This window comes from Camelus bactrianus, chromosome 21 (assembly GCF_048773025.1).
Source record: "Camelus bactrianus isolate YW-2024 breed Bactrian camel chromosome 21, ASM4877302v1, whole genome shotgun sequence".
NCBI classification, from domain to species: Eukaryota; Metazoa; Chordata; class Mammalia; order Artiodactyla; family Camelidae; genus Camelus; species Camelus bactrianus.
Window position 1 is genome coordinate 6,089,054 of NC_133559.1, and position 14,164 is coordinate 6,103,217.

Consider the following 14,164-nt stretch of genomic DNA (forward strand, 5'->3'; position numbering starts at 1 on the left):
GTTACTTGCTTTTCTCTCACTGCTAATTCCTCTACATTATGCTTCTCATTTTCCTTAGTTCTGTTGCCAAGAAATGTCCCTGTATCCTTCACTCTTCCTTGGAAAACTCCCTGCAACCCCATGTTGTGCCAGACACCTGGTTTTCCATGACAGATCCAGCCACTCCTGGTGAAGTCAGTATGGGCTAGTGGATTGGGAACGAGTTGTGCAGTCAGCCCCATCTGACCTCCATCAGGGGTGAGCTGTGTGCCCTGGACTCATGGCTTACCTTCAAAAAACCTCAGTTTCCACACTAAAAAGTTTAAGGATCACTGCTTGAAAGAGTTGTGAGGTTAAAATGGGGTAAGTGACATGGAACTGATACATAGTTCCTAGTATATTCATGTTTTCCATATTTTTACCTGAAAAGCTGCTGCTGCGGCTAGCAAGGCTTGTCTTTATTACAGTAATGGAGTTAGAGGGAAACTTGACTGCAAATTATCCCTCCCTTCGTACACATCACTTTGGGCCCAGGAAAGTTCCTCTTAGAGTGTCTGCCTCTTCCTCCCATACCTGCAACCCTCATTAGGGTCATTCAGTGTCTGTGGACTCGCCACTTGTCCTCGCATCTGCCCTGCCAGTTCCAAACCTGCGATTAACCTCACTTGTGTTTGTTTCCACCTTATCTAAGATCCTAATCCTGTCTGAAGTCTTCTCTCATTCCTAGCTGAATCCTTCCTCAGACCCCTCAACAGGTACTTCGCACCTTTCCCACTCCTTTCAAGTCTCCCTCCCACCTCATCTTCGTTTTAGCAGGTCACTTTACCTCCTTCTTTGTAAGATGGTGGAGTATCTAAAAAAGGATTAGGAGTCCAGACTTGAGAAGAATGTTTCTTTGAGTAAATGACACAACAGACATTTAGAGGAAAAAAGGTTAAGAGGTTACCAAGGTTACAGTTAGTAGAGTTGTGGATCAAAGAGCAATTTCCCTGTGGGATTGATTATCTCACTTGTAGATGTCAGCATTGCAAAAGTCAGAGAGAAGCATTTTCACGTTGGGATTTGGCAATTTAGAGGAAGGGGCTCAAGGCTTCATTAATTGGAGGAAACTGTTTCTAGGTAGAATGTTCTTCTGTATTTTCAGCTTATCTCAGGGCGTAAAGATTTTTTTTCCCATCTCCAACTGTGGGATCTAATGTGCTTAGTCATAATAGTGGCTGGGCAAGGGGTCCAGTTTGCTTCATCATAGGGGCTAACAGATGTGAATTCTCTTAACTTCCATTCTTCTCAAAGGAGTTCATTGGATCACAATGGATGCAGGTTGCTGGGCCCCATCTCCTAGAAATTTTGAGAATTCAGACTCAGTGTATCTGGGATGGAGCCCAAAAATTTGCTTTTTATTTCTGTTTTTACTTTTATTCTTGCCTTTGAGTACTTATTAACTTTGTTTCTGGTTTTTTTGTCTTGAAGTATAGTTGACTTACAGTATTGTGTTAGTTTCTGGTGTACAGCAGATTGATTCAGTTATACATATTCTTTTTTCATGTTCTTTTTCATTATAGGTTATTACAAGATATTGAATATAGTTCCATATGCTGTACAGTAGGACCTTGTTGTTCATCTGTTTAATACATAGGAGTTTGTATCTGCTAATCTCAAACTCCTAATTTATCCCTCCCCTACCTTTCCCCTTTGGTAACCATAAGTTTGCTTCTATGTCTGTGAGCCTGTTTCTGTTTTGTTCTTTTGTTTTGTTTGTGTTTTGCTTTTTTGATGGTGGTACTGGGAATTGAACACCAGGACCTTGTGCATGCTAAGCATGCACTCTACCATTGAGCTATACCCTTCCCCTTCCATTTGTATCCTTTTTTAGATTCCACGTATAAGTGATATCATATGATATTTGTCATTCTCTGTCTGACTTACTTCCTTAATATGCTTATCTTTAGGTCTGTCCATGTTGCTGCAAATGGCATTATCTCATTCTTTTTTATGGCTGAGTAGTATTCCATTGTGTATATAGACCACATCTTCTTTATCCATTCATCTGTTGATGGACACTTAGGTTGCTTCCGTGTCTTGACTGTTGTCAGTAGTGCTGCTAGTGAACATTTTTGAATTAGAGGTTTTCTTCCGATGTATGCCCAGGAGTGGGATTACTGGATCATATGGTAACTCTGTTTTTAGTTTTTAAGGAACCTCCATACTGTTCTCCATAGTGGCTGCACCAAACTACATTCCCACCAAAATTGTAGGAGGGTTCCCTCTCCACACCCTGTCCAGCATTTACCGTTTGTGGACTTTTTAATACTGGCCATTTGGACCCATGTGAGGTGATACCTCATTTTAGTTTTGATTTGCTTTTCTCTGATAATTAGCAGTATTGAGCTTTTTCATTTGCCTATTTGCCATTTGTACGTATCAGCACATCAGTGCCTGATGAGATTCATCGTCTGAATTGCACAACCGTCTGGTTCAGTCGTGAAACTCACCAGGGAGCTTCTGAAATTTTGGCTTCGTATAATTTTCGCAAAAGGAAAAAGCATTCACTAGCCAGATTAATATAAACACCTAGTGTTTCTGACAGAGTATTTCTTACTGTAAATTAATAAGCTAGCATTCTCATTTTCATACATTCATAGTCCCTGGTTAGTTTAGTTACAAAGAAACAGCTTTCCTGAGTCTAATCAACTCTGGGGCACTGACATCAGTGCATATCTGAGTCCACATAGAGGACCAAACCCTGGCCCTTTTTTCAAGACAACATCTCAACCTTACTCTTTGCCTCTTCTAAATTTTTAGAGTTTGGGAACAAGAAAATTATTCCAGTAAGAAAAAACAAAGAAATTTCAAATAAATGCTATTTGTATAGCTAAGCCAAATTTTTCATAGTGTTCCTCTTCTCCCTGTTATGACATCAGACTCTAAGAACCACAGTGTTTCACCTAAAAAAAGAGAACAGAAAGGGGTAGACTAACTGTTTGGGGCAGGATAGTGTCTCAGTAACGTGTCCAGGATCTGAATCCCATTGCTGAAATTAAACAAAGTCAGTCTTTTTCTGTGCACTCAGATGTGATGAAGCTCTGGGAGACAGACTCATAGTAAGCAAAGTTTTCAGGGTCCAGTTTATTAACAAAAGTAGATATGCATCGAGAACAGGAACCGGTTATCTAGCATGTTGAGGGTACAGACAGGCTCTGACTTAACACTTTGGCTTACACTTTTTGGACTTTATGATGGTGCAAAAGTGATGCACATCAGGAAACTGTACTTTGAATTTAGATCTTTTCCTAGTCTGGCAGTATGCAGTACAATACTTTCCCTTGATGCTGGCCAGTGGCAGCGAGCCACAGCAACCAGTCAGCTATGCAGTCACAGGGGTAAACCACTGATATACTTAAACCACTCTGTTTTTCGCTTTCAGTACAATATTCAATATATTACATGAGATATACTACAATTTATTATAAAATAGGTTTTGTTTTAGATGATATTGCCCAACTAAGGACTAATGTAAGTGTTCTGACCATGTTTAAAGTAGGCTAGGCTAAGCTGTGATGTTCGGTAGGTTAGGTATATTAAATGCATTTTCAATTTAACATATTTTAACCTTACAATGGTTTTATTGGAACGTAACCCTCATCATAAGTTGAGGAAGATCTGTATTCTTTGTAGGGGCAGGAAACTTTTCCTTTCTTCCCTTCTGGGTGCTTTGGCTAGCCTAATAAGTAAATTGATTTAAGACAGATTAACTTGAGAAAAATTTAACTTCATACCTGTAAGAGTTCCAAAAAAATTGAGACTCAAAGACAGTCAGGCAGGTAAGGCTTATATGCCATTTTGAGCTAAGGAAAAGTGGGTAGGGGACTTCAGAGGGGAGGAAGACAATTCACAGGAGGATGAGAAGAGCAAACAATTGGTAAGCACGTGTGTGCCACGCCGTGTGGTTATGTCTTTCTGATATAAAAAGTTATCTCTGTTAATAGTTCTGATCCTGGTACAGGCCCCCGATATAAACTCCTTTAGACAGTTGAGGGAGAGGCAAAACGAGAAAACAAAAAACATCCCCAAAACAAAACTCTTCTTCAGTCTGCTAGGCCTTGATTGCCTTCAGCTCAAAATAATACATATGCCAAATTTTGAGGTGTTGTATTCTGCCTGCCCCATGACTATCTCATTAATGTTAACTGCTGTATAGCATTCTAGTATACAGATACGTCACAATGTACTTATCCATTCTTCTGTTGAACTTTTAAGTTATTTGCGACATTTTCTGACTCTTGTGTTGGCTGCCAGGTTGCTTCTTAGTTGTTACCAACTTAGACCTTCGTTGCTCTATATCCTTCCCAACACTAGGTATTGCCAGAATTTTGTTTTTTTCTAACCCGATGGGTTTGTAATGGTATTTCATTGTATTTTAATTTTATGTTTCCCTGAGCATTGTTCTAAAAATGCACTAGGCTGTTCAGATTTCTGTTTTGGTGAGCTTTCTTTCCATAAGTTTGCTGTTTTTTTCCTAATTTAATATTTATAAGTTCTTTGTATATTCTGGCTATTAATTATTTGTTGTTTATAAGAAGTTTTATCCTACTCTGTGGCTGGCCTTTTTTTGCTTTTGTGAGTGTCTTTTGATTTATAGGCATTTATAATTTAAATAGGTCTGTTCTGGATGTTCCATTGCTTTATATGTCTTTTTTACAACAGTTTCCCATTATCTTAAATAATATAACTTTGTAATACAGTTTGATAACTGATAAGATAGCATTCCTCCTCATTTATCTTAAAAATTGTTCTGGCCATTTTTGATTCTTCAAGCTTTTATATGAATTTTAGAATTATTGTATCAAATTTCACACAAAGGCTTGGGGAGGTTTTAAACAAAATCAACTTTATTGTGGTATAATTTACATGTGATAAAATACACCATTTTAAGTATCCTATTCTATGAATTTTGACAAAAATATACATCAGTGTAGAATTAAGTCCATCACCTTGGACTGTTCCATTGTGTTCATCTTTCCAGCCAGTTCATAAGTTCTTAAGTTCTATTCCCCACCCTAGACAACCACTGATCTACTTTCTATTTTTTTATACTTTGAAGTTTGCCTTTAGTAGTTTCATATAAATGGAATTGTGTGATGTGTACTTTTTTGTGCTGGCTTCTTTTGATCAGTATAATGTTTTTGAGGTTCATTAATGTCATGTATATGAGCAGTTCATTCCTTTCTCTTTGCTAAGAAGTGTTACGTTGTATGGCTATACAATTTGTGTATCTGTTCATTGGTTGTGGGCATTTTGGTTGCTTTAAGTTTTGGTTATTATTATTAAGGCTGCTGTGAACATTCATGTACAAATCTTCATGTGGACATTTGTTTTCATTTCACCTGGGAGTAGAATTGCTGGGTCATATACTCATTTTAAGAGAAGTTGACACACTATTTTTCGAAGTGAGTATCATTTTACTTTCCACCAGTAGTATCAACACTTGGTATTGCCCGTATTTTTAATTTTGGCCATTCTAATGTGTGCATAGTAGTATCTCATGTTTTAGTTTGCATTTCTCACATGACTAATGACATTGAGCATCTTTTCATGTGCTTGCTGGCCATTTGTACATTTTGTCTGGTAAATGTCCAATCAGATCTTTTGCTCATTTTAAATTGAATTGTTTGTCTTATTTTGGGGTTTAAAAAAATCTTTATATATTCAGAGTTGTTTGTGAAGGACAAGGCCTTGAAAAATAACTATTTGAATTAGTTTCTAGTCTGACCACCTGTGTGTGAGAGTGAGATGAAGCAGAGATGAGACAAATGTCGTTATTTGATTACCAGTATTTATTGCTAGTTTTAATGAAGTTCAGTTATTTGAATCCAAAGACTTGAAACAAATATACTACAGTCAAACTAAGTAACTATAAAGCAGTGGCAGAAAAGGTTTTGTTCCATCTCTCTAGAAATGATATTTTCCTATGAGGAAAGGCCAGTGAACTACAGAAGTAGTTTGGAGCCATTGTATTTTCATCCTATTGCTCTTCTGAATTTTTTAACCTGGAGAAAATTTTAGGGGTAGGGGTCAAGATCTTTCTTGCTGAAACCAAGTCAGAGCCCACATATGGATCCTTTAATCCTGAACTAATTCATCCCTGCCCTTTAAGAAATAATGCTCTCACTCACAGGTTAGGGAGAAGTACCTGGTGCCACTTTTTAATGCCTCTTGTTAATTTACTGATTAAAGGTGCGCTGAAGAATAGGGGCTTGGTGGTTTTGATAAGCAAAGAAAAAACTACCAATGCTGCATCTTTGCTTTTAGGGTCTTCTCCTTTCTGCCACCATCCATCGTGAGGCACACAAAAAACTATGGTCCACGTTGCTGTAAGACAAGCTTTGGCGCCGGAACTGGTAATGCATTTATAATTTTTTGCTCTTTAGAGATGAAAGATTATCTTTGGACTCATATGATGAGTAAGAAGCTCTCAAAAAGACACCTCAACTAAACCTCAGGCTTCTTAAATGCTTTGCATAATTCTTCCAAATTTATTCCCACACATTATTTATTCAACTCAGTATTTGCTAACAAAGTAGCCCCCATACCCTACATTCTTTGGAAGGAACCCAATAACAAGGAAATAAATATAGTTACATGGTTAAAAGGAAAAGTTATATCGACTGTTAGAAAGAAGTTTCATAATGAATTGCTTGTATGTAGTTTCATATTTCTTAAACTGCTACTTGATTTCTATTATTATTTATATTATATATATAAATATATGTTATTATATATTATTTATTATTGTATATCTTAATTTCTATTTATTATTCATTCCTCGAATTAGCACCTCTGCTCTTGGACATATTTGTAGAGTGGAGTGCTGCTACAGAAACTGTGGGAATTTGAGTTTGTATGACCCCCTCCATGGTTACCTCCTTCTCTCTGGTAACAATAGCCACCTTGTCTATTATCCTCCTTGCAGATTAACAATGTGTTGGTAGTGTTGGAGCTAGACAGTTCATAGGAGGGTGTAGATTGTCCAAAGTCACAACTTGAGGAGCTTTCTACTTGTCTAGAACTGCTTCCTGATTGGCCTTCATTACAATTGGAATGGCTATAGCAAGATTCCAACTGGCCCTGGCTTTGTTGCCTACATGTTCTTGATTGTCTATGAATACTCTCATTTTCATCAGACTTGCCACTCAATGGGCTGCAACTCCTACTTCTTTCTTTTTGGCTATATCCTGACCACTCCTGGCTATTTCTTGATTGATTAGGGGTTGAGCCCACTTTGGGTCTACTGTCCTCACCATGAGTTCCACTTGAACTTGACCTACAACTCTCTTGTAATTCATGTTGCTCATAGCTAGAACATTGACCAGATCCAGAACCACATTGTCCAGAGCTAGATGACTGACATGAGCCAGTCCTGTATTGTTCAGAATTAGAACACTGGCCCAAGCCAGATCCATGTTGACTCTGGGTAGAACACTGAGATGAGACAGACCCATGGTGGCCATAGCTAGAAGACTGACCTGATCCAGATGTATGTTGACCAAAGCTTGATGACTGTCCTGAAGCAGAACCATGTTGTCTGTAGCCAGAGGATTGACCATATCTGGCTTCATGTTCTCCAGAGCTTGGTGACTGACCTAAGCTAGATCCATGCTCAAAGGCAGAAGATTTTCCTGAGCTAGTCTCATGTTGACCAAAGCCAGAAGAGTGACCTAATCCAGACCCATGATAGCCATATGTAGAGGACTGACCAGAGCCAAAACGATGTTGCCTGTGGCTTGAAGATTGGCTTGATCCAGACCTTTGTTGGCCATAGCTCGAAGATAGACCTGAGCCAGATCCATGCTGACCATAGCTGAAAGACTGTCCTGAGCTAGAGCCATGCTGACCATAGCTGGAAGACTGTCTTGAGCTTGATCCATGATGACCATAGCTAGAAGACAATCCTGAGCTAGAACCATGCTGGCCACAACTGGAAGACTCACCTGAGCCAGACCTGTGTTGGCCATAGCTAGACTGACCTGATCTAGACCTTTGTTGTCCAAAGCCAGAGGACTGACCTGAAGGAGAACCATGTTTTCCATGCCTAGAAGGTTGACCATACCCAGATTGGTGTTGTCCATAGCTTGATGACTGACCTAAGCCAGACCCATGCCAACCAAAACCAGAAGACTCTCTTGAGCTAGAACCATGCTGACCAAAGCTTGAAGATGGACCTGAGCTAGACCCATGTTGGCTATGGCTAGAAGACTGACTTGAGCCAGACCCATGTCGACTGTGGCTAGAAAACTGACTTGTGCCACATCGACTTGAGCCAGACCCATGTCGGCTGTGGCTAGAAGACTGACTTGAGCTATGTTGACTTGAGCCACATTGACCATAGCTGGAAGACTGACCTAAGTTATGTCTACGTTGGCCACAGCTTGATGAATGTCCTGCAGTAGAACTGTGTTGTCCATAGCTAGAGGATTGACCTAAGCCAGATCTCTGCTGATTAAAGCCAGAAGACTCTCCTGAGCCAGACCCATGTTGCTGAAAGCCAGAAGACTGACCTGATCCTGTACTGTGTTGGCCATAGCTAGAAGACAGACCTGAGCCTGACACAGGTTGACCATAGCTGGAAGACTGTCCTGAGCTAGATTCATGCTGACCACAGCTGGAAGACTCACCTGAGCCAGACCTGTGTTGGCCATAGCCAAACTGACCTGATCTAGACCTTTGTTGTCCAAAGCCAGAGGACTGACCTGAAGGAGAACCATGTTTTCCATGCCTAGAAGATTGACCATACCCAGATTGGTGTTGTCCATAGCTTGATGACTGACCTAAGCCAGACCCATGCCAACCAAAACCAGAAGACTCTCTTGAGCTAGAACCATGCTGACCAAAGCTTGAAGATGGACCTGAGCTAGACCCATGTTGGCTATGGCTAGAAGACTGACTTGAGCCAGACCCATGTCGACTGTGGCTAGAAGACTGACTTAGGCCATGTCGACTTGAGCTACATTGACCATAGCTGGAAGATTGACCTGAGTTAGATCCATGCTGGCCACAGCTTGATGAATGTCCTGCAGTAGAACTGTGTTGTCCATAGCTAGAGGATTGACCTAAGCCAGATCTCTGCTGATTAAAGCCAGAAGACTCTCCTGAGCCAGACCCATGTTGCTGAAATCCAGAAGACTGACCTGATCCTGTACTGTGTTGGCCATAGCTAGAAGACTGACTTAATCCAGACCTATGTTGGCCATGATTAAGAGACTGGCTTGATCCAGAACTCTGTCGGCTGTAGCTGGATGACTGACTTGAGCCAGATCCATGTTGACTACACCTAGTGGACTGACCTAAGCTAGATCCATGTTGGCTACAGCTTGGTGACTGTCTTGAGGTAGAACTATGTTGTCCATAACCAGAGGATTGACCTAAGCCAGATCCATGTTGGGTGCAGCTGGAAGACTGTCCTGAGCCTGACCTGTGTTGGCCATAACTGTATATCTCACCCGAACTTGAACTAGAACAATATCTTTGTTGTTCACAGTTTCCTGAGTGATACTCTTCATTTGATTCTTGCCATCTCTGTTGAGAGGGCTGGCCTGAGCCAAAGCCATGACCACAACCAGTGGGCTCATTTGAATCTGACCAGTGGTCTTGTCCTCCACAACTGCCTGAGCTGAATCCGTGATCCTGCTTACTAGGGGACTGGCATGATTTCTTCTTATGTTGCCTATTCCCTAAAGATTCATTTGAGTCAGACCAGTGTTGGTCAGAATTGAAAGACTGATCCTCTAAGTGGCACACACGCCCTTGTGTTCCACAAGTGCTGGACTGATTTGCTGACTTTGATCTTGTTCTAGAGTTACTTAAATGAGAATAACCAGCTTCTTCACTCCTAGACCTTTCATGTCGATGAGAGCCATGCTTGTTTTTCTTACTGTCCTTGAAGTGGCCTGAACTTGACTCTCTCCTTCTATCCTCAGAGCTTTGCCTATGCTCAGAACTATATAAGCTTCCTTGATGCTGCGTCCTTCTGGATCTGGACCCAGGCCTGTGTTTAATGCTTCCTCTGGAGCCCCGGGAATAGGAATCATGCTCGCCTTCACTCCAGCTTGAATGACTAGATGATTCTTGCCCTTCCTCCTCCCCTTCTGTTTTCCTCAGTTCCTCTTGGTGCCGGTGACTCTGATCTCTTTGCTTTGACCCTGAAGCTTGGCAGTAATCTTTGCCGATGATTTTATTACAAGCCCGAGCCAGCTTGAATATCATCAAAAGGTACTCAGTAAAGTCAACTTTCTTGTTGTGGTCTTTATCCAAATTTTGCATGATGATATCTACAGTGTCTGGATCATCTGGATTCTGTATAGGGACAAGGTACAAAGGGCAGCTCTGTCAGTATGCAGCACGCTCCAAGCTAACCATTTGAAGGAAGGCTATAGAAATGTGAATGCTTAAGTGGAGCTTACTTAAGTGGAGCTCAATCTCATAGTCCTTTGGGCTGGACTGCCCTATCCTGAGCAGATAGAGAGAAAGGAATAGGCAATGAATAGTGCAGTGAGAAATAGCTAGAAGAGGGATGCAGCTGGAAGATGACAGGGAACAAGGGAATTAATTATTTTTTAAGGAACGGGTCAAATATGAATGATTAGCTAATTTATAAATAATAATTTTGGATACTTTCATTAATTATATATAGGTTTTCATTATTCATCCAGCTTTTAATTATTTAGCTGATTGATTAACTCACTCAACAAAGATTTATTGTGCACCTATTACCTGCCTAGCATTGAGTCAGGTTAGGGATAAAGCAATGAAAAAGTTTGGTTCCTGACAAAATGGAGCTTAAAGTTTACTGGGTAAAACACACCAACTTAAAAGTACCGTGTACTGTGATAATGTTTCTATGAGAAACATTACACCAGAGGACAACCACTGGGGATTCAAGGATAGTTAATGAGAGGAAGTGATATCTTTTGAATGATGGGTTGGAGTTAGCCAAATAGAGGGGTAGGAAAAGAGGGAGGGGAGCAAAAGATTGTTGCAGGCAGAGGGAACAATATGAACAGAGAGCTGGAGGGGAGAAGAAGCATGACTTATACACAGAACTGAGAGATCCAGGATTGCTAAGTAGAGCATCTCAGCAGTTAAGAGATATGGCTAGAGAGAGGAATAGAGACCAGATCATGCCTTTTAAGTTGTGTCAAGGAACTTTGGAGTTAATTTAAGAGCTGGGAACTGTTGAAGGATTTTGAGTTGAGTTCTGAAATGATTAGATTTGCATATAATGCTGAGATTGGAAGTAGAAGGTGGCCTGACCCAGAGGACTAGCATGAGTGATGGAGAGGAATGAACTGTTTTGAGAGACTCTTGGTGAATTCTTTGGAGGTTGGGGGTGGAGGAAACTGCTGAAAGAAGAAGTCAAAAATAGCATGACATGATGCCTTGGTCCAATAGGAAGAGAGAGTTTAGAGAGGAAGAAGGTGAGTTTTGTACCTGACACAGTGAATTTAAGACATCTATAAGGATCCAGATAAAACTGTTCAGTAGGCAGCTTAGTTTAATGAATTGAAGACCAAGAGCTAGATCTAAGTTTACAAATATTTATCTCCTGAGCCAGCATTTTAGGGTGGTGGTCACCCCATTTTATGATTTAGGAGTAAGACACTAATTTCTAGAGCTCAGAGGCCTTATAGTGTAGTAACCCCAGAAATGGGCAGTGCTCAGGATGTTCTGGGCTGAAGGATGAAAGAAAGGGAAGAAGATACATTTCACCTACTTTGCAGTTTTTCTGAGGACCCACTTAGTTCACATAGGACATTAATCAATCTATGGATTTTTTTCTATTGTTTAGTAGAATCACTTTTGTCAGTCATGTTATGGAAACATTTATGGGTCAACTTTTGATCTTATTTCAAGCATTTGCTAAACCCTGTTCTCTATCACCAAGTAGGAGAAATCCTCTAGGCGTTTGACATATATGACAAAAAGGTAGGAAGGGCTGACAAAAAGAATTGCAGCTGTCTTCAGTCCTGACATGAAGTTCTTACCTTCAGAATTTGATGAAACTCGTTTTCCAAAAGTTCTTTCAGTTCTGCCTTGTTCAACATGTCACACTCCCCATCCTGGGTGGCATATTGGTAGAAAAGATCAATGACGGTGACAATGCTTTGCAGGAGTTTAGGCATCTTTTTGTAAATTCAGTTAACCTAAAGGGGAAATAAGAACAGAGACACATCTGTTAGTGTCCTTTTTTCTTGCTTAAATAAACAGTTTGAGTCATTTTTAATAATAGCTCATTATTAGTCAGCCATGATTAATTTCATCCTATCATAACCAAGAACCAATTCAGAGTTGAAGGACTTGTTCAAGCCATGTAGCAAGAAAGTGATGTAATTAGGGACAGGGTCTATGCTCTTTTCCGATTTCTGAATGAAGGTAGCAGCAATGACTTTCTGTTCTGGGCTCCCTGCCCATCATTTTAAGAACTTTAAATTCTGGAGCTGTAGGAATCCTAGGTGCACCAGTCCATCACTTTTTCAGTTCCTCTCTAGGTTCCAACCATCACACTGGGGAGGGACAGGTCACTCATCTACATGCCTGCCTGACTCCAACTGAGGGGCACCAGGCTCAACTGGACGCTCAAGATTCAAGGCCAGAGAAAGTAGACAAAGTAGGCAAAGCCAAGCACAGGCCTGGGCATGAGCCAGGGGCAGTGGCTGTGAGGCTCTGCTCCTGTTTTCATTCTGTAAGCAGCGGCTGACCCTCAGGCTTTACTGATTACACATCAGAGAGAAGAAGCTGAGAGCACAGGAGGCAGCCTGCCTGGTTGATAATGAGAGCCTTGTGATCTTTAAGGAAATGACCCTGAAGAAGGGGGGGGTACTACCAGTCCCAGTTATCTCTTCATTTTCCTTCTCAATAAAATTAAACTTATACCAAAGTTCCCCAAAGTATATATGTTAAAAAGAATCCTGGTATCCAGAGCCTCTTTGCCTTAGAGCACATCTGGGACTCATAATTTGTAGCCCTAAGTCCTCTGCTCACTTACCTAGTTCACCAGAGGAACAAGTCGGATGGACTGAAGCAGCTTACAGGGCACTGATGGTTGGGATAGTGGCCTTTTTATAGAGGGAATAATGGTCCACTTTAGGGAGGAGCTGCTCTGTTTGAGATGTCCTAATTCACTCGTGAGCAAGCCCAACTCTGCCTCCGCCTCCACCTCCATCTCTATCTCTCAGGTGTTTACCTTCTCACTTCCTTACCTGTTCACCTGAGATTGCATTAGCAGTTCCCAAATCTGGGCTGGTACCAACCACACCTTGCCAGTCTCTGGACACTGAAATGAAGGACATCTTTACTATAAACAAGGTGTGTAGCATAATGCATTGATAACGAATTATGAGGACTTCAACTGAAGTTGAATGGATTGTGTGCAGGAGCATCAGGGACTAAATGTCAAAGAATCATGGAATCTGATGTTTGAAAGGAACCCTAAAGGTTATCTAGTCACATTCTCTTTTGTAAACGAAATTTTCTTATACAGGATTCCAGCCAAGGTGTCACCCATGATTTTATTGGCTTTTGGAATGGATAATGGCTGCCAAGGCCCTCTTGTCTCTTTATCTAACTGTTTAGCAGACCTTGGTGGCCATTCATCAATGTAGCTTTCATTCAGCCACCATCTAACCGTGTGAAGAAATCCGTGCTCTTTAGCGTGGTATCCGAGGCTCCCCATGATATGGGCTCTGGCCTCTCTACAGCCACATCTCTTCACTCCATTTTCCTCTTTGTGCTCCACCAGTAATCAACCACTGAAACTGTCCTGAATATACCATACTATTTCATTTTGTGGGGGGGGATTTTTTTTCTCATTATTTGCCTAGAAAACTCCTATTCATTCCTAACAACCACGAAATCTCTCCTGAGTGATTTGAGGGAGAGTTACAATTGTGCCCCTTATTCATAAGGAATTATCTGTGAGGACCTTGCTCTGCACTCCCTCTGTTGTGAACATATAGCACAAATCTCATTGAAGCCGAGTGAAGTCACATAGACTTAAAACTTGTGCAATATGATCATTAAGATTTGGGAAGGAGTGGTAGCAACTATTGGGAAATGATAAATTATATGACTCCAGATTCAAACATTATTAGGCTATATGTTTTCTCCTGAGAATTACCCAGAGAGCTGCAAA

At 40.8% G+C, this 14,164-nt stretch overlaps 1 protein-coding gene and 1 long non-coding RNA gene across 12 annotated transcripts in view; one reads left to right on the forward strand and one right to left on the reverse strand.

Moving 5' to 3' along the window:
• The window catches only part of LOC123617868 (uncharacterized), a 150,872-nt gene that overhangs the window by 5,598 nt on the left and 131,110 nt on the right, over positions 1-14,164 (forward strand). For 6 of the 11 annotated variants that reach the window (XR_012501289.1, XR_012501291.1, XR_012501297.1 and 3 more), the window contains exon 3: positions 6,289-6,377. The exons of the other annotated variants lie outside the window; for them this stretch is intronic. This is a non-coding gene — a long non-coding RNA (uncharacterized LOC123617868). The remainder of the gene's footprint in view (positions 1-6,288; positions 6,378-14,164) is intronic. 11 annotated transcript variants of the gene reach the window in all.
• Positions 6,361-13,075, reverse strand: LOC141574355 (uncharacterized). Its single transcript, XM_074349447.1, has 3 exons — positions 13,019-13,075; positions 12,018-12,176; positions 6,361-10,329 (listed from the first exon to the last, which is right to left on the reverse strand). The coding sequence occupies exons 2-3, from the start codon at positions 12,153-12,155 to the stop codon at positions 6,808-6,810; spliced, it is 3,660 nt and encodes a 1,219-aa protein (XP_074205548.1). The 5' UTR covers positions 12,156-12,176; positions 13,019-13,075; the 3' UTR covers positions 6,361-6,807.

Bases quoted from the DNA above. Each gene is read 5' to 3' on its own strand.
- LOC141574355 (XM_074349447.1), bottom strand. From the start codon at position 12,155: ATGCCTAAACTCCTGCAAAGCATTGTCACCGTCATTGATCTTTTCTAC. The intron at 10,330-12,017 runs GTAAGAACTTCA...GTCCCTATACAG, and splicing joins AGTTTCATCAAATTCTGAAG to AATCCAGATGATCCAGACAC.